Raw genomic sequence first — 20,402 nt, 5'->3', positions numbered from 1 at the left:
ATGGCCAAAACCTTTAAGCATTTTTCTTTATTTGCCTCTCACATACCTGGAAAAGCTCCTCACCATCTAACCATGTCCTTTAGGGCCTTCAGAGTTGTTTCAGTAAAATGGTTCTTGGGAGCATGAGCATGACTAAATCCTTTGCACTTCTGGGGGGGTGCTCCCCCCCCAGAAGTGGAGATGTCTGGAGTTCTACTTGATGTTGACATGTCCTGGACTTATGTCCTTTTTTAACTGCGATGAGAGAGTCTGGAGAGAAAGGAACTAACTGCCTGCAGACATTTTTTTTTCTTTTCTTTCCTCCCTTGACCGCGAGATGCGCGCGCCGAACCGTCAAGCAAATATTGAGATGTCTGGAGTTCTACTTGATGTTGACATGTCCTGTCTCAGGACTTATGTCCTTTTTTTCCTTTTTGTAACTGTGATCTGAGAGTTTGAGCAGAGAACAAGGAACCAATGCCTGCAGCCAGACATTTTTTTTCTTTTAATTGTTCACATGTGCGCGCATGAACGAACGTCCATGAATGTACTAGAGATGTCTGGACTTTTTACTGGATATTTCTGGCAATCATTCTCCCTTTTTTTTTCTTCAGCATGTAGTTTTTACTGCATTAAGTACACGGTATAAAAACAATCCTGTGTGATTCATACTGCGGGAACAATGGAACACAGCAGGAATCATAAATTGGCTTTGAGTCATGCCGGGTAACGCCTATTTGCCCCAAATTATGCCTTTTTGCCCCGACTTGCACTGGAACCACTTCCTTTCTGCGTTGAGCACAGGACGCCAAAAAAATTAAACAGGTTTAATTTTTCGGCGCCTGATTTGTTTCCTCCTTGGCGCCCCTTGCGCTGTTTTGGCGCCGAGCTGCATCGTCTCAGCACTGAGTTGCTTCCACGCGGCGTCGTCATAATGATGCACGGCGCAACCGGGATCACCCCCGGTGTGAAAGGGGCTTAAGTGGCTCTACTATTTATTTATTTATTTTTTTTAGATATTTCGGTGTACCTTAGTAAACACTAGAAGAGTTCCACCTTAGATTTAGAATGTATAATAGAAGATATACCTTACTGAATTTTCATATCAATATGATAAACGATATGACTATGATTTGACACAAAGTGCAGCAACAGTGAAAATTAAACATTCTTAAACAAAACGGTAGTAATACCACACTAATTTTTCACTCATCATAAGGTTAGGATACTGTGCCCTCCAAAAGTATTGGAACACTTGGTATTTCACACGTTATGTTAGAAAGATTAAAAAGAAAATAAGATTATAAAATCAAACCTTCACTGTACCTTGTGATAGAATCACTACGATGACCGCTCCAAGATGGTGTCGCATTTCTTGCACCTCAGCAACCAATGTGGCATCTACTCTTCTTTATAAAGTCTGTGTTTGTCTACCGCCGGTTTGTTGTTTATTTTGAAATGGGGCAATGCATATTAATGGACATAGTTACATGTAAATATGCCGGCTTATAGCAAGGTGCGAATTTCCATCCGTAGTCCCAGTAACATAAAAACAGAATAAGACCACACAACATACCAAAGTAGATTCATTGTGACAGAAAAACAATTAAAAGGAAATACAGATATTTACAATTCAAAGCCATTTGTGGCTTTTTACAGCTTTTTACGACAGTGGTTTGTGGCTTTTTCCCCACTACAGAGATTTTTTGTGCCATTTCCGGTTTGTGCATCCGTCTACCATAGAGCAAGCCTTGCGCGGTGCTCTATTATTATTATTACCACCATGTAGACTGCCATAATTGTGAAAAACGTCCTGTATAGTTTGGCCTTGACTAATCTTTGCTCAGTGTTGTTGTAGTTTTTACAGCCACAATTCCACTGAAGTTGGGACGTTGTATAAAATGTAAATAAAAACAGAATCCAATGATTTTCAAATCCACTTCAACCTGTATTCAATTCAATACACCACAAAGACAAGATATTTAATGTTCAAACTGATAAACTTATTGTTTTTGTGCAAACATTTGCTCATTTTGAAATGGATGCCTGCAACATGTTTCATAAAAGCTGGGACAGTGGTATGTTTACTACTGTGTTACATCACCTTTCCTTCTTACAACACTCAATAAGTGTTTGGGAACTGAGGACACTAATTGTTGAAGCTTTGTAGGTGGAATTCTTTCCCATTCTTGCTTGATGTACGACTTCAGTTGTTCAACAGTCCGGGGTCTCCGTTGTCGTATTTTGCGCTTCATAATGCACCACGCATTTTCAATGGGCAACAGGTCTGGACTGCAGGCAGGCCAGTCTAGTACCTGCACTCTTTTATTATGAAGCCATGCTGTTGTAACACTGCAGTGTGGCTTGGCATTGTCTTGCTGAAATAAGCAGGGACGTCCCTGAAAAAGACGTTGCTTGGATGGCAGCATGTGTTGCTCCAAAACCTGGATGTACATTTCAGCATTGATGGTGCCATCACAGATGTGTAAGTTGTCCATGCCATGGGCACTAACACACCCCCATACCATCACAGATGCTGGCTTTTGAACTTTGCACTGGTAACAATCTGGATGGTCTTTTTCCTCTTTTGTCCAGAGGACACGACGTCCATGATTTGCAAAAACAATTTGAAATGTGGACTCATCAGACCACAGCACTAGGGCTGAAACGATTAGTCGAGTAACTCGAATAATTCGATTACAAAAAATGTTTGAGGCAAATTCTGTGCCTCAAAGCTTTGTTTAATGTTGTAGTACATATGCCAAGCCTGTGTGTGGCGCTGCAATGTCCGCAGGAAAAAAAAAACAGTAGAAGACTGGAGCATAACAGCTAATCAAATTTGCAACGATAGCTACTGCTTTCCAACGTGACACATAGAGTAAAATAAAGCCTTTTAAGAGAAAGATGGTCCACGCTGATCATCTGAAATAGACTTACTGTGCATTTAAAGTGAAATGGTAAATGGACTGCATTTATATAGCACTTTTCCATCTGCATCAGACGCTCAAAGCGCTTTACAATTATGCCTCACATTCACCCCGATGTCAGGGTGCTGCCATACAAGGCGCTCACGGCACACCAGGAGCAATAGGGGATTAAAGGCCTTGCCCAAGGGCCCTTAGTAATTGTCCAGTCAGGCGGGGATTTGAACCCATGATCTTCTGGACTCAAGCCCAACACCTTAACCACTAGACCATCACCTCCCCTGAAGCAGTGTGTTTGTCTATTTTTAAAAAACACACGGTCTGCTCTATGTGGGGAGGAACTATTGACCCGGTGGCCAGCTGCTGTCTCTCTCTGCCCAGTGTGAGGGACTGTCAGACCGGGCGAGTCACAGCTCTGTCCCCGGCTACATTGACAAACAGCAGAAGACCACTCTTTCTTCTGTGTTTCCCTCAGACTCACACTGAGTGTTTGACTTTTTAATTTTTGCTTTTTTGGGTAACACACAACACTTCACACGGTAACTTAAAATAATAGTAAAAAAAACTGACTGCGGGTCTTGCATGTTCAACCTCCAGCTGAAATGCATCTGCTGAAATGCAGAGAAAGAGGGATAAAAAAATCACGCAGGGACCCAGTCCATCATCCTTAATTAAAAAAATAAAAACAAAAAAACAAAACTTAAAAATGGTTCAATTTTACATCAGCCACATCCCATTGCCATTTCAGCAAAATGCTAACACTTTGGCGCAGTGACATTGTGCCCTTGCTTAGGGAGACCCCTGGACTATTGATGTTGTTTAAAATGTTTTTTCAAAATGTTGGGAAGTGGGGAGAATTATATTATATTATATTATATTATAATTTTATATTTAATTTCATTATTTTGTTGTGAAAAATGTATAACTAAACCTTTTTTCCTTGGGAAGGACATTATTTTGTGTTCACTGTAAAATGTCACCTAATTGGATTTTCTCAGAGGAAATGTCTATCTCTTGCTTTGAATAAACTGATAAAACATAACTAAACATTGCTGGGTGGGATTGAGTGTTTGTTTATGATGAAATATAAAATATATTAAAAAAAATCAGGGCGGGAGCATTTTGAATTTCAATTAGGCCTACACAAATTAAAATCTTAAAATAATTTATATTTGTTTGTAGAAATTAAAAAAGAACTGTTGTCGATAATCATGGAAGACTCGATTATAAATGAGAATTTTGAAGGAAGATTTGGGAGGGAAATTGAAAAAAGCAAAATGCAAACCTCAATCTTCCTTAAAGGGTCCCATTATAGGAGTGAAGTTCACCTCACTGTATTCTGGAAGAAATAGCAACTGTTACCATTTTATCCAGGCTTGAAAATATGACAATATCTTTCTAAAGAAAAATAATTCAAAGGCAGTGATGTAAGGCTATGTTAAAATTCTTTATTGAAGCCAGTCAAACATTTCAATGACTCTTGAACAGTACATTAGGGCTGAAACGATTAGTCTAGTATTTTGATTACAAAAAATGTTCGAGACGAATTCTGTGCCCCGAAGCTCTGTTTAACATTGTAGTACATATACCAGTCCTGTGGGTGGCGATGTAACGTCTCCAGAAACAAAACAAAAGTAGACTAGAGCATGTGCAGAGGCCGCGTAACAGCTAATCAATTTAGCGCTGAAAGCTACAGCTTTCCAATGTGACACACAGAGTAAAATAAAGCCTTTTTAAGAGAAAGAGGGTCCACGCTGATCATCTGAAATAGACTGACTGTGCATTTAAAGTGAAGCAGTGAGCTTGTCTATTTTTAAAAAACACGGTCTGCTCTACATGGGGAGTGACTATTGACCTGGCGGCCGGCTGCTGTCTCTCTCTGCCCGGTGTGAGGGGCTCAGCGCCACCCTCACACCAGGCAAGTCGCAGCTCCGTCCCCGGACACACTGACAGACAGTTTCTGAAAGATCCTCTCAGCAGAAGTCCACTCTTTCCTCTGTGTTTTGCTCAGACTCTCGCTGAGTGTTTCACTTTTTAATTTTTGCTTTTTTTGGGCAACACACAACCCTTCACAAACACGGTAACTTAAATAAAATACAACCCCTGGCAAAAATTATGGAATCACCAGCCTCAGAGGATGTTCATTCAGTTGTTTAATTTTGTAGAAAAAAAGCAGATCACAGACATGACACAAAACTAAAGTCATTTCAAATGGCAACTTTCTAGCTTAAGAAACACTATAAGAAATCAAGAAAAAAAGATTGTGGCAGTCAGTAACGGTTACTTTTTTAGACCAAGCAGAGGAAAAAATTATGGAATCACCCTGTAAATTTTCATACCCCAAATTAACACCTGCATCAAATCAGATCTGCTCATTGACATTGACCCTATGCCATGACATTGACCCTATGTGTCTTTTTGCAAGGAATGTTTTTGCAGTTTTTGCTCTATGGCAAGATGCATTATCATCTTGAAAAATGATTTCATCATCCCCAAACATCCTTTCAATTGTCCAAAATATCAACATAAACTTGTGCATTTATTGATGATGTAATGACAGCCATCTCCCCAGTGCCTTTACCTGACATGCAGCCCCATATCATCAATGACTGTGGAAATTTACATGTTCTCTTCAGGCAGTCATCTTTATAAATCTCATTGGAAAGGCACCAAAGAAAAGTTCCAGCATCATCACCTTGCCCAATGCAGATTCGAGATTCATCACTGAATATGACTTTCATCCAGTCATCCACAGTCCACAATTGCTTTTCCTTAGCCCATTGTAATCTTGTTTTTTTCTGTTTAGGTGTTAATGATGCCTTTCGTTTAGCATTTCTGTATGTAAATCCAATTTGCTTTAGGCGGTTTCTTACAGTTCGGTCACAGACGTTGACTCCAGTTTCCTCCCATTCGTTCCTCATTTGTTTTGTTGTACATTTTTCGATTTTTGAGACATATTGCTTTAAGTTTTCTGTCTTGACGCTTTGATGTCTTCCTTGGTCTACCAGTATGTTTGCCTTTAACAACCTTCCCATGTTGTTTGTATTTGGTCCAGAGTTTAGACACAGCTGACTGTGAACAACCAACATCTTTTGCAACATTGCGTGATGATTTACTCTCTTTTAAGAGTTTGATAATCCTCTCCTTTGTTTCAATTGACATCTCTCGTGTTGGAGCCATGATTCATGTCAGTCCACTTGGTGCAACAGCTCTCCAAGGTGTGTTCACTCCTTTTTAGATGCAGACTAACGAGCAGATCTGATATGATGCAGGTGTTAGTTTTGGGGATGAAAATTTACAGGGTGTTTCTATAATTTTTTCCTCAGAATTGAGTGATTCCATATTTTTTTCCTCTGCTTGGTCTAAAAAAGTAATGGTACTGACTGCAAGAATATTTTTTTCTTGATTTCTTATAGTGTTTCTTAAAGCCAGAAATTTGCCATTTGAAATGACTTTAGTTTTGTGTCATGTCTGTGATCTGCTTTTTTTCTACAAAATTAAACAACTGAATGAACATCCTCCGAGGCCGGTGATTCCATAATCTTTGCCAGGGGTTGTAGTAATTAAAAAAAACTGACTGCGAGGCTTACATGTTCAACCTCCAGCTGAAATGCATCTGCTGAATCACAGAGAAAGAGGGATAAAAAAAACCAAAAATCACACAGGGACCCAGTCCACAAACCTTAAAAAATATAAAAAAATAAAAAATGGTTTAATTTTCAAGCGGATATAAATATAACTTAACCTACATTTCAGGTCTTCATTTGAACACAGTTTTAAAGGGTCACAGTTTAGTAGTTCAGCCCATATTGTTTGAAGAGATACAAAGAAGCCCGAGTTTGAAAGGACCACCGTCACTGCTTCATTAGCTCCGTTCAACATGATATTAGGAATCCTGATGATATTGAAATCAAGGTCAGGCTGGCGATAAATGCTTTTCAGACTTGTGCACTGTGTTTTATACTGTGTGAAGTGCACTCTTTTTCATATTCAAGTTATAGGGAATTAAAGTTCTAAAATATAAAGTTGTGATTAAAAACTGAAAGTTTACACTCTTCTGTGCTGTACAAATAAAATGTATTTATTACTATTATTATTATTATTATTATTATTATTATTATTATTCTACCATTGGGCAGCATTTGTTATCTGACTATTTGAATAGACTCAGAAAAAAAAACTGTCCCCATTAAATTAGTAGCTTTCAATAGTTGGATTGATCTTGATCGTTCTATTTTTTTTTTTTTAACCTTTTGACCGACCAAATTATATGTTGGTTAGTTGGCAGTTGAACTGGAAGCAGTAAAGGGGCTAGTCGACTGCATTTGGTGTAAACATGGCCACTGTGGCTAAGTGATGAAGTGCACGCTGCTGCGCCATATGTCTGCATGCTAATTAGCCGTGCTAGTAGGCCTAATGTCAGAATATGGTGTCTCTGGTGCCACCTGCTGTCTAGGAGACTGCAGCACATGAGGCACTCTGTGAATGTTTTTTCCTGCATGAATGTCTAATCAGGGCTTATTTACTAGTATTGGCTCAACACTTACAGGTAGGTAGCAGAGAAGTATTAAGGTATATGCTTTCATGCAGCAGGTTGGCAGCCAGTGAGTGGGCCGTTGTCACCAAGGACCCTGGAAAGCATCATCATCAATGGTGTGTCTACATCTCAGAGCTGTCACATTTTCCTGTGTACGCTCAATGAACTATCTCCTCAGCTCACACCGCAGTGAGTATTCAGCCAGCTGTCTCTGTTGCCTCCTGCCACTGTTTACGTCAGTGCATTTTATCCACGCTGTCTGTCTCAGGCTGTATGGCGTATGCGAGGCTTGGAGGGGAGTTTTGCCAAGCCCAGCACCTGCTGCTTATTGTGGACAAGTGAACAGGAAACGCCAACTCAGCCTAAACACTGCCGCTCATAGACACAGGTGTGAAACAGAAAGACACCACATTCATTCGGGGGTGGCAGAAAAACTATGCAGTAAAGCGTTATTGTGTTTCTGTATCCTCAGAAGGTCCTTACTGCCATCCTGTTCAACCCATAAGAAGACAAGCCAACCTTCTGTCTGTCACCTGTCTGCGGGAGTCGGGAGGTTTCCTCCTGCGAGTTTCTATTTCCTCACTGTTCTTGGCCTGTCATTCTCCTTCTCTGATTTGAGCAAATTTTGAATGGGATAAGAGACTTGAAGGAAAAGGACAGATCTTTTTCTGTCTTTCTATTTGCTGGACATTTCCTGTAACTTTTTTTCCACCAACATCATTTAAAGATATTGGTGTGTGTATATATATATTTATTTTTTGTAGCCAAGCCAACTTTAATTTTCTTCATCATTGCCAAGGAGAGCCCCCACACCCCAACCAGAATTTCCCAAGAAATCTGTCACCAAAGTAATTTAATGATCTAAAAGTGTTAGTGTGTAATTTGTTGCATTGGAATCCTACATAGCTTATTTATTTATTTTGATAAGTAAGTTTCCTGCTCATTCAAACAAAGAACTTTTTATTTGACAACTACTAATTTGTTACTCCACTTCTGAATATCTTGCTGATTATTTGTTCTTGGTCTAAAAATGAACCGACCGGCACCAGTGGAGATCACCTATGACTGTCTGAGGTTCCTCATCACGCATAACCCCACGAATGCACAACTGGGAAGATTTATAGAGGTAGAGTGTTCTGTTCTTCTTCTTATTTGAAATAAAAAATGTTCAAAGTGAAATTGTGTCTGTTCCTAAGAGAAATTCTTAGTCGGAGTAATTTCTCAAAAGCAATAATTGTGGCCGTAATCAGCCTTAGACATAAGTGGTGCTCGTGGGTACTAAAGATGGAGGAAAACACTTCTTACAATCTGTCATCATCGCTTCCTTCCTCTTTTCTGCTGTAATCCTTTATTTTTAGTACAAGCAAGCACCAGTTTTGTGCACACCCAATCATAATGTACTCATATGCATTTGTAGCATTAAATAAAAAAAAAAAATAATAATTTCTGTGTGTGTGTGTGTTTTTTTTTGTTTTGTTTTTTTTATGTATAGGATCTAAAAGCTTATGGCGTAAACACCCTGGTGAGAGTGTGTGCTGCGACATATGACAAGACTCCGGTGGAACAAGAAGGCATACAGGTGTTGGTAAGAGATGGGAATATTTGCCATTCTGCTTTGTGTCAGTCTGATCCCGTCAGATCTCAGAAGCTAAGCAGAGCAGGATCTGGTTAGTAGTTGGATGGGAGACCTCTTTGGAACACCAGTGGCTGTGTGTGTTTCTCCAGGTAAAACTGGAGTTGCGTCAGGAAGGGCATCCGGCCTAAAATTTGTGCCAATTGCCAATGCAGATTTGGTTGTATCCGCTGTGGCGACCCCGAACAAAACCGGGAGCAGCCAAATGAACAACAACAACAAATAGACTGAACCATCTTTTATTTCTGATATCAGTTAATGAGCAAATAGAAGAAAATGTAAGAGATTTGGTTTGCTGATGGGGGTATGCACTCTTTGAATGCTGTTCAAGAGTATTTTTGTTTTAGTTTTTTAATCTATCGCATTTGGACCTCTAGCTTTTAGTCTTGTGATACACATTCTCTCTGATTTTTATGAAACAGCAGCGGTGTGCAGATACAGATTCTTTATTGTCATTGTCACAAAGTGCAACAAAAGGTCAGGTGCAACCTTTCAGTGTAAATATAAATCTGAGTAAACCACACACAGACTTTAAAGGTCTGTGTTCAGGAGCAGGTTATTTTCTCTACACCACACTGTCAGCTGTTCCACCTCCTCCTGGTAGGTGGACTCATCTCCTCCAGTGATACAGCCGAACACTGTGGTGTCATCCGCATACTTAATGAAGGTGTTGCTGGTGTGGATGAGGTGCAGTCAGAGGTGTAGAGGGTGGAGAGCAGCGGACTCAGCACGCAGCCTTGAGGGGAACCAGTGTCACAGACCAGATGGTCCCCCTAAAAATCAGTCCCCCTGAAGACGCAGTTCACTGATTATCACTGCATTTCTGCTTCAAACTGCCTCCAGTCATCATCAGTCTCAACGACAGATATCTGAAGCTTTTGTACAACAATCATTTCCACAAAAATTCAGCATTATTTCATCATAAAAGGCGGCGGAAGTGATCAGAGCGCCATGGTTAAACGAGCGGCGAGCTGATGCGTTCACTGCGCATCGGACATTTCAAAGTGTCACAGAATTTCACCTCATTTCTGCTTAAAACTGACTTGAGAATGATTTAACAGGTTTTACCTTCATCATCTGATGGTTAATAATCACAATCTACAACCCCTGGCAAAAATTATGGAATCACCGGCCTCGGAGGATGTTCATTCAGTTGTTTAATTTTGTAGAAAAAAAGCAGATCACAGACATGACACAAAACTAAAGTCATTTCAAATGGCAACTTTCTGGCTTTAAGAAACATTATAAGAAATCAAGAAAAAAAGATTGTGGCAGTCAGTAACGGTTACTTTTTTAGACCAAGCAGAGGAAAAAAATATGGAATCACTCAATTCTGAGGAAAAAATTATGGAATCACCCTGTAAATTTTCATCCCCCAAATTAACACCTGCATCAAATCAGATCTGCTCATTGACATTTACCCTATGCCATGACATTGACCCTATGTGTCTTTTTGCAAGGAATGTTTTTGCAGTTTTTGCTCTATGGCAAGATGCATTATCATCTTGAAAAATGATTTCATCATCCCCAAACGTCCTTTCAATTGTCCAAAATATCAACATAAACTTGTGCATTTATTGATGATGGAATGACAGCCATCTCCCCAGTGCTTTTACCTGACATGTAGCCCCATATCATCAATGACTGTGGAAATTTACATGTTCTCTTCAGGCAGTCATCTTTATAAATCTCATTGGAAAGGCACCAAACAGAAGTTCCAGCATCATCACCTTGCCCAATGCAGATTCGAGATTCATCACTGAATATGACTTTCATCCAGTCATCCACAGTCCACAAATGCTTTTCCTTAGCCCATTGTAACCTTGTTTTTTTCTGTTTAGGTGTTAATGATGGCTTTCGTTTAGCTTTTCTGTATGTAAATCCCATTTCCTTTAGGTGGTTTCTTACAGTTCGGTCACAGACGTTGACTCCAGTTTCCTCCCATTCGTTCCTCATTTGTTTTGTTGTACATTTTTTGATTTTTGAGACATATTGCTTTAAGTTTTCTGTCTTGACGCGTTGATGTCTTCCTTGGTCTACCAGTATGTTTGCCTTTAACAACCTTCCCATGTTGTTTGTATTTGGTCCAGAGTTTAGACATAGCTGACTGTGAACAACCAACATTTTTTGCAACATTGCATGATGATTTACTCTCTTTTAAGTGTTTGATAATCCTCTCCTTTGTTTCAATTGACATCTCTCATGTTGGAGCCATGATTCATGTCAGTCCACTTGGTGCAACAGCTCTAAGGTGTGTTCACTCCTTTTTAGATGCAGACTAACGAGCAGATCTGATATGATGCAGGTGTTAGTTTTGGGGATGAAAATTTACAGGGTGATTCCATAATTTTTTCCTCAGAATTGAGTGATTCCATATTTTTTTCCTCTGCTTGGTCTAAAAAAGTAACCGTTACTGACTGCCACAATCTTTTTTTCTTGATTTCTTATAGTGTTTCTTAAAGCCAGAAAGTTGCCATTTGAAATTACTTTAGTTTTGTGTCATGTCTGTGATCTGCTTTTTTTCTACAAAATTAAACAACTGAATGAACATCCTCCCAGACCAGTGATTCCATAATTTTTGCCAGGGGTTGTATTTGATTGCTTTGGGTGAAGAGACTCTGTCTCAGATGTGCTGCTGTGGTCCGAAATGACACGTGCAGATGCAAAAGGCGGACCGATTTTTAGGGGAGGACCGTTCGGTCTGCAGCAACGGTGCTGAGTGTGAGAGCTGTGGATGTGTGGGGGCCAATCCTGACTCTGTGAGCCATCTGACAGAAAGTCCTTAATCTAAAGACATGTGGAATGAGGTAGACCGAGGTTCAGCAGGTTCCTCACGAGGCTGTGGGGGAGGATGGTGTTGAATGCTGAACTACGAGGTCTATTAGAAAAGTATCCGACCTTATTATTTAAAAAAAAAAAACATGGATTTGAATCACGTGTGATTGCGTCAGCCAAGCTTGAACCTTCGTGCGCATGCGTGAGTTTTTTCACGCCTGTCGGTTGCGTCATTCGCCTGTGAGCAGGCTTTGAGTGAGGAGTGGTCCACCCCTCTCGTCGTTTTTTTCATTGTTTAGAAATGGCTCAGAGACTGCCGCTTTGTTTGATCAAAATTTTTTCAGAAACTGTGAGGGACATCAAAGTGGACACCATTCGAGAAATTCAGATGGTTTTTGGTGAAACTTTTATGGGCTTCAAAGAGATTATGGAGTGTTACTGTCGCTTTAAGGACGGCCCAGAGCGACTGGTGGTGCGCCGCGCTCCGAAGCTGCCATCGACAGGCTGAGCGACCATTTCATTTCTAAACGGATGGCTGTATGGATCCGTGACCATCGTGTGCAATTTCTCTGGTTATCACAAGAGCTGGACATCAGCCATTTTCTGGCAGATTTCACTTTCAACAAGAGATTTTTTTATGGAAAGCCGAGCGGAGGCTTTGCGCATCACGATGGATTCGCTACTGGAGCGAGACAAAACCACCTCCGTTTTGGTCTCACAGGACGGCTTTGAGATGGCGTTCAGACAGCTGCCGGTTGTTTTTCCATTGAGTGATTATCCGAGAAATTGTGGATGTGCCTGGACATGCCAGAACATGTCCTGTGAGGCTTTATCACGGCGTTGCTTTGCGCCATGCGGCACCGCCTCGACACGAATTCCTCCGCATGTCTGTCTCAATGTGCCGAAAAAGTGCTGATGTCCACGTCTTTTCACAATTCCTGTGCTAGCCAGATGACATCCCGGATAAAGCACAGCGTCCCGTTTGGAAATGAACGGCACATTCCACTGTTACAGGAGTTTTTGTCATGGAAAGAGGAGCGGAGGCTTCGCGCGTCGCGGCGGTGCCGCATGGACACTCATATTGCCACAGACAAGATATAGCAGATCACAAATCGACAGACTTTGTTTTGTTAACTTTTCAGAAACACGGTCTGTTGTCAGTGCGTTTGCCCGTAAAAGTGGGGCGTCCATTCACTTCAGTGGGACTGCACAGAAGTTTTTGTCATTGCCTTGAAACTCAACATTGGATAAATGCCATGATTGTGTCCCGCCCCCGGACACTCAGTGTCTCTGGGGGTGAATGGAGCTGTGGGCGGGCCTGCATGCTCAGTCTCTGCACAATGATAAGACAGTCATTTGAAAAGCTGAATCCCATTTTGATTGACAACTATTTTCTAGGAATGTGAGAATTAATTTGCACACTTTTGCATATTTATGCATTTTTAAATTTATGCCAGAGTGTTTTGCGTGATTGATTACAAGCATCCCAGGGTGCGCTTCAATGGAATGTAGCTGCTAACGTTAAGGACGGAGGCACAGATTAATTCCAATGTTTAAGTGTGATGTCGTGTTATGACGGCTTGTTTTACGTGATAACTGTTCATTTTGATGCAGTCACGGTAAAAGCAGCAGCTGTGAGAAGGATTAGTGCACCTGCACGTCAGAAATGCAGCTTGTTGAAGTGTACCTATGATAAAAATTACAGACCTCTCCATTCTTTGTAGGTGGATAAACTTGCAAAATCGACAGTGGAGCAAATACTCATTTGCCTGTGTGTGTGTGTGTGTGTGTGTGTGTGTGTGTGTATACACTCAACAAAAATATAAACGCAACACTTTTGGTTTTGCTCCCATTTTGTATGAGATGAACTCAAAGATCTAAAACTTTTTCCACATACACAATATCACCATTTCCCTCTAATATTGTTCACAAACCAGTCTAAATCTGTGATAGTGAGCACTTCTCCTTTGCTGAGATAATCCATCCCACCTCACAGGTGTGCCATATCAAGATGCTGATTAGACACCATGATTAGTGCACAGGTGTGCCTTAGACTGTCCACAATAAAAGGCCACTCTGAAAGGTGCAGTTTTGTTTTATTGGGGGGGGATACCAGTCAGTATCTGGTGTGACCACCATTTGCCTCATGCAGTGCAACACATCTCCTTTGCATAAAGTTGAAGAGAACACCTCTCCAACGTGCCAAACGCCAGCGAATGTGAGCATTTGCCCACTCAAGTCGAGACCCCGATGAGGACGACGAGCATGCAGATGAGCTTCCCTGAGACGGTTTCTGACAGTTTGTGCAGAAATTCTTTGGTTATGCAAACCGATTGTTTCAGCAGCTGTCCGAGTGACTGGTCTCAGACGATCTTGGAGGTGAACATGCTGGATGTGGAGGTCCTGGGCTGGTGTGGTTACACGTGGTCTGCGGTTGTGAGGCTGGTTGGATGTACTGCCAAATTCTCTGAAACGCCTTTGGAGATGGCTTATGGTAGAGAAATGAACATTCAATACACGAGCAACAGCTCTGGTTGACATTCCTGCTGTCAGCATGCCAATTGCACGCTCCCTCAAATCTTGCGACATCTGTGGCATTGTGCTTTGTGATAAAACTGCACCTTTCAGAGTGGCCTTTTATTGTGGGCAGTCTAAGGCACACCTGTGCACTAATCATGGTGTCTAATCAGCATCTTGATATGGCACACCTGTGAGGTGGGATGGATTATCTCAGCAAAGAAGTGCTCACTATCACAGATTTAGACTGGTTTGTGAACAATATTTGAGGGAAATGGTGATATTGTGTATGTGGAAAAAGTTTTAGATCTTTGAGTTCATCTCATACAAAATGGGAGCAAAACCAAAAGTGTTGCGTTTATATTTTTGTTGAGTGTGTGTATATATATAATTATACAAAGAAAAATGGATTGGATTTCATGTTGATCACCTTATTGGGTGTGGGGATAAGAAACCTGTAAAAAAAAAAAAAGAAAAGATATTATAGTCAGCCTTGTAGCCTACCTGAAACCTTTGCACAGTGTTGTGTGTGCATTTATTTTGAGGTACTACTCAATCTAATCAGTATTTTCTGTTGTAGGTTTTTTGTTTTTTTTTAACACATGGACATTTAAATTTCAGTTGACTTCAGTGTGAAAATCATGAATGCTCTACTTCAGTTAGGCTTCAAAAATGGAGTGTAAATGAGGTGCATCTTTCCACCAGGACTGGCCATTCGACGATGGCTCTGCACCTCCGGATCAGGTGGTGGATGACTGGCTGAACCTGCTGCAGACAAAGTTTCGGGATGAGCCCAGCTGCTGTGTGGCTGTTCACTGTGTTGCTGGACTTGGACGGTTAGTGGATCATTTTGACCTGGAGACATCATGATATCTGGATAATAAGTAGCTCAGCAGCTGTGAGGAAGCCTCAAGGAGATGGGAGGTAGCATAAATAGACAGGTGTAACGGTGGAGTCCAAGAAATTTTTATCATGCCAGAGTTATAAGTTTCAGTTTGAACACTGTGAACATCCAGTGAGTGAATGAAGAGAAACACAGTCAGCCGTAACTCTGTGTCCACTGACAGGTAAAGTGAACAACACTGATGATCTCATTAGAATAGTACAGTGGGGTAAAAAAGTATTTAGTCAGTCCCTGATTGTGCATGTTCTCCTACTTAGAAAGATGAGAGAGGTCTGTAATTTTCATCATTGGTACACTTCAGCTATGAGAGACAAAATGAGAAAAAAAAAAATCCAGGAAATCACATTATAGGATTTTTAAAGAATGTAATTGTAAATTATGGTGGAAAATAAGTGTTTGGTCACCCACAAACAAGCAAGATTTCTGGCTCTCACAGACCTGTAACTTCTTTGGGAAGCTCTTCTGTCCTCCACCTGTTACCTGTATTAATGGCACCTGTTGGAACTCGTTATCTGTATGAAAGCCACCTGTCCACAGCCTCAAACAGTCAGACTCCAAACTCAGCTATGGCCAAGACCAAAGAGCTGTCGAGGGACACCAGGAAGAACATTGTAGATGTGCACCAGGCTGGGAAGAGTGAATCTCCTTCCATCAGTGAGAGCATTGAAGATGTAATGTGGCTGGGTCTTCCAGCAAGACAATGATCCCAAACACACCGCTTGGGGAGCGAAGGAATGGCTCCCTTAAAAGCATTTCAAGGTCCTGGAGTGGCCAAGCCAGTCTCCATACCTCAACCCCATAGAAAATTTGTTGAGGGAGTTGAAAGTTCATGTTGCCCAGCGACAGCCCCAAAACATCACTGCTCTAGAGGAGATCTGCATGGAGGAATGGACCAAAATACCAGCTACAGTGTGTGCAAACCTGGTGAAGACTTACAGGAAACGTTTGACCTCTGTCATTGCCAACAAAGCTTATGTTACCACGTATTGAGTTGAACTTTTGTTATTGACCAAATACTTATTTTCCACCATAATTTACAAATAAATTATTTAAAAATCCTACAATGTTATTTCCTGGATTTTTTTTTCTCATTTTGTCTCTTGTAGTTGAAGTGTACCTATGATGAAAATTACAGACCGCTCTCATCTTTCTAAGTAAGAGAACTTGTACAATCAGGGACTGACTAAACACTTTTTGGCAAGACATACTTGGCGGCAAGTTAACATTTTGTCCAATTGATGTTGGAAGTGGAGAAAAATGGGGCGACACAAACATTTGAGTGTCTTTGACAAGGGCCAGATTGTTATGGCTGGATGAGTGAGCCAGAGCAACTCCTGAACTGCAGGTCTTGTGGGATTTTCCTGTTCTGCAGTGGTCAGTACCTACTGAAAGTGCTCCATAGAAGAAAAACCAATGAACTCATGACTGTGGATTATGCTGGACAAACAACTCTCAGCCAGCCTCACTATTTACAGGATTTAAAGGATTTGCTGGTAGCATCTTGGTGACAGATACCACAGGGCACCTTTTTAAAGGTCTATGATGTGGTTCAGAAGTCTTCAGGGCTGTTTTGTGACAAAAGGTGGACCTACACAATATTAGGCAGGTGGTCACGATGTTACAGCTGATCGGTGTAGATCGATGGATCAATAAGTCCATCCCCTCCCGTTTTAACACATTAACTCAAAAGCAATAAATGCCACCATCCTGTACATCTTTAAAGTACAAGGACATAAAAGGAGAATGACCTTGTTACATTCTGATGAGCTTGGCTCTACCAACTCAGGTCAAAAACCAACTTTGTTTTCTTATGCAGTATCCCCTAGGCGATGCTCAGAGATGGTAAACTATTACATTCTGATTAATGGTGTACACACAGCGTGTTATAGACAGTCACTGCTCCCCCACCTTGAAGCTCTCACTGTTCTGTGAAGCCCTTTTGCTCTACCAAATAAAACTAACAGTGTTAACCATTGCAGCTGTTTACGTAGCCCCGGATGCTAACGCCATCATAGCTCTGGCACACCTCCATAACACTATAACCAAACTACAGAAGGCACATCCAGATGGTGCGCATGTAATAGCCTGTGATTTTAATCAAACCTGCCTAAAGTCAGTTTTTCCCAAATTCTATCAGTTTGTTAAATGTGCCACCGAGAAGGAAAACATACGAGGCCACGTGCACTGCAACATCAAACAGGCGTACAGCGCGGCCCCTCAGCCTCATGTAGGACTATCAGACCACCTCGCACTCCACTCGTTCCAGCCTACGTCCCCTTTATGAAGAGATCCTAACCCCTCATAAAATACATCAACACCTGGCCAGAACATGCTGTCTGTCAGTTGCAGAACTATTTTGAGACCACTGACTTATCACTGAGAGTCCCTAGATGACGAGTGACGTGTGGCTTCTCATCAGAGCCCACGGCAGCGGTTTCAGATCAGGGAACAAAGAGCTGTACTCTGGGGCCAGAGTAGATCTAAAGAGAGGCATGAGGGCTGCGAAGGATGCATACAAGAAGAACAGAGAGAGACACCTGATGGACAACAGTCTGCGGCAGGTGTAGCGGGGAATCCAAAGCTTCGCCAACACCCCCACCATCAGTGCTACTGTCTCACTGGCAGAGGAACTACATAGCTTCTTTGCACGCTTTGAGTCCTGCAGACAACCAATGCCCCCACCTGCTTACAGCAGCATCTCACGACTCTTCAACAACATGACATGAGGAGAGGACTACGCCAGGTAAACCAGAGGACAGCCACCGGACCCGGATCCCTACCACTTCCCCTACAGGAGCAGTCGCTCCATTGAGGATGCCATTTCCATCATGTTACCTCAGTGGTGGGCACAGCTAACCAAGAAGTTAGCTTCGATAACCGCTAGTCCACTAACTGAAAAGTTTGCTTTTATAACAATAAACTGATTAAAATAAAAAATAAAAATTTGCGGAAGCTACAGCTAACTGATAACTGCTAACTTTCTATATTCACTCTGGTGCACTGTCAGCTACTGACAAGCTAGTTTTGAGTTAGAGCACCGCTGATGCTTTTGAGTAGAATCAAAGGCGATCAGAAACCCAACACAAACACTGAGTCAGCGTTCCTGTCTTTGTGCGCCTGCCCACTGCTGGAAGGAAGAGACATTTTCATTGACAGCATACATAGCCCCTCATGTGAGGCAGAAGTCATGAAAAGCTAAGCAGCTTGGACCTTTCTTTTGTCATTTTTACAAAGTGAAAATATCACAAATAACTTTTAGTTTTAAAGTAACGCACCAATTCTGATTCTTTGGTCATTAAAACTCACAGATGCCCAAAGGCGTTATGGGAAATTGAGCCTCCTAATCACTGGTTGGTTGTAAAAAAAAAAAAAAAATAACACACTAGTTAATGTGTGCGTTGGTTTTTACAAATTAATCTGTATTTGTAAATATGTATTTTTTTTTTTCATTTGTTAAAAAAAGGCATCTGCAAAACCGAAAATTCTGTTTTAAGTCTGACTGATACAGTGCACCGAATGGCGACTGTATGACATTTTGACCCAAAATGCATAGAACACCGCCATCTACTGGATGGCAGTGTAAATGTGCAAATAGCATCCAACTTTCACACCATTGAAAGTGTGATTATGATACACTGCGTCACAGCGTGTTTCAGCGGAAGTACAGCCGTGGACAGAAAGGCTCTGCGGTGAGAAACACTGCCCAGAAAAATCACTGGCTGCCCTATCTTGAGGCGATAGCTACTTCCCGCTGTCTCAGCCCATCCAGATCTGTCCTCCCAGACCCCCCCACCCAGCACATCACCTTTTCAACCTGCTCCCCTCAGACAGGAGAGTAGGGCTGCAGCTATCGATTATTTTAGTAATCAAGTGTTCTATCGATTATTCTAGCGATTAATCGAGGAATCGGATAAAAAGTACGTTTGCGTTTTTAAACATCAACTATCCAGGACACTTCCCAACCAATGGCACAATGTCGCTGTACCATCACACAGATTGTCAAATTTAGTGTACCCTTTTTGTTTTCCTTGGCAATTATGTATTTTTTCACATCTTTACAACTTTTGGATCTTTCCTGGTGTCAGGAGCTAAGCCAAAGTCTTGACATTTTGCTGAAATGGCGATGTGGCTTTCTGTTTTTTGTTTTCCCCAACTTGTAAAATGTAACCTTTTTTTTGTTGTTGTTTTTTTAAGGTTGGTGGACCGGGTCCCTGTGTGATTTTTTTTTTTTTTTTTTTTAAATCCCTCTTTCTCTGCGATTCAACAAATGTATTTCAGGTGGAGGTTGAACATGTAAGCCTTGCAGTCAGTTTTTAAGTTTTTATTACTATTTTATTTAAGCTGCCGTGTTTGTGAAGTGTTGTGTGTTGCCCAAAAAAGCAAAAATTAAAAAGCGAAACACTCAGTGAGAGTCTGAGCAAAACACAGAAGAAAGAGTGGACTTTTGCTGAGAGGATCTTCTTTCAGAAACTGTTTGTCTGTGTGCCCAGGGACGGAGCTGTGACTCGCCCGGTGTGACAGGCTCTCAGCACTGCCCTCACACCGGGCAGAGAGCAGCCAGCGGACGAAACGGTGTTTTTTTTAAAAACAGACAAACACACTGCTTCAGTAAGCTGTTTCAGATGATCATCGTGGACCGTCTTTTTCCTAAAAGGCTGTATTTTACTTTGTGTGCCGCATTGGAAAGCGGTAGCTTTTGTGCTAAATTGATTAGCGCTTACATGGTTTATGGGCATGCGCTTCTTCACAGTCTTCTTCTGTTTTTTTTTTTCTGGGGATGTTACAGTGCCATGCACAGGCTTGGCATATGTACTACAACATTAAACAAAGCTTCAAGGCACAGAATTTGCCGCAAATATTTTTTGTATTCGAATTAATTGAGTTACTCGACCAATTGTTTCAGCCCTACAGGTCCATTAGAGCCCCAACCTTCAGGATGACAAACAGTTTCTTTCCCTGGACTGTGAGAACATTAAACGCTGATATGCAATAACTGAAATCCTATGTCCAATATGTGCAGTCTGATTTCTCTGCACCTTAGCTCAAATGTGTATTTGTTTTTTAAATGGCTTGTACATATCTTGACTTATTTATATACTCACATTTTCACTCGGTCTGCTAAGTTAGTTATGC

General features: G+C 41.3%; 1 protein-coding gene and 1 long non-coding RNA gene across 5 annotated transcripts in view; one reads left to right on the top strand and one right to left on the bottom strand.

Annotated features, from left to right (window-relative positions):
• Positions 1-20,402, top strand: part of ptp4a2a (protein tyrosine phosphatase 4A2a) — a 30,100-nt gene that overhangs the window by 9,076 nt on the left and 622 nt on the right. Inside the window, exons 2-6 of one of the 4 annotated variants that reach the window (XM_034194803.1) lie at positions 7,494-7,629; positions 7,709-7,828; positions 7,916-8,566; positions 8,933-9,025; positions 15,071-15,201. In XM_034194803.1, the coding sequence (XP_034050694.1) occupies positions 8,471-8,566; positions 8,933-9,025; positions 15,071-15,201 (320 nt within the window). In that variant the 5' untranslated portion in view covers positions 7,494-7,629; positions 7,709-7,828; positions 7,916-8,470. Of the gene's footprint in view, positions 1-930; positions 941-7,493; positions 7,630-7,708; positions 7,829-7,912; positions 8,567-8,932; positions 9,026-15,070; positions 15,202-20,402 lie in introns of all 4 variants that reach the window. The other 3 variants (XM_034194805.1, XM_034194804.1, XM_034194806.1) reach the window with 3 other exon arrangements.
• The window catches only part of LOC117531699, a 32,564-nt gene continuing 20,912 nt past the window's right edge, over positions 8,751-20,402 (bottom strand). Inside the window, exon 4 of the long non-coding RNA XR_004566704.1 lies at positions 8,751-8,760. This is a non-coding gene — a long non-coding RNA (uncharacterized LOC117531699). The remainder of the gene's footprint in view (positions 8,761-20,402) is intronic.

The sequence above is a fragment of the Thalassophryne amazonica genome, chromosome 19, assembly GCF_902500255.1.
Source record: "Thalassophryne amazonica chromosome 19, fThaAma1.1, whole genome shotgun sequence".
In the NCBI taxonomy this organism is placed as follows: Eukaryota; Metazoa; Chordata; class Actinopteri; order Batrachoidiformes; family Batrachoididae; genus Thalassophryne; species Thalassophryne amazonica.
This window is presented reverse-complemented; position numbering and strand designations above follow the sequence as displayed.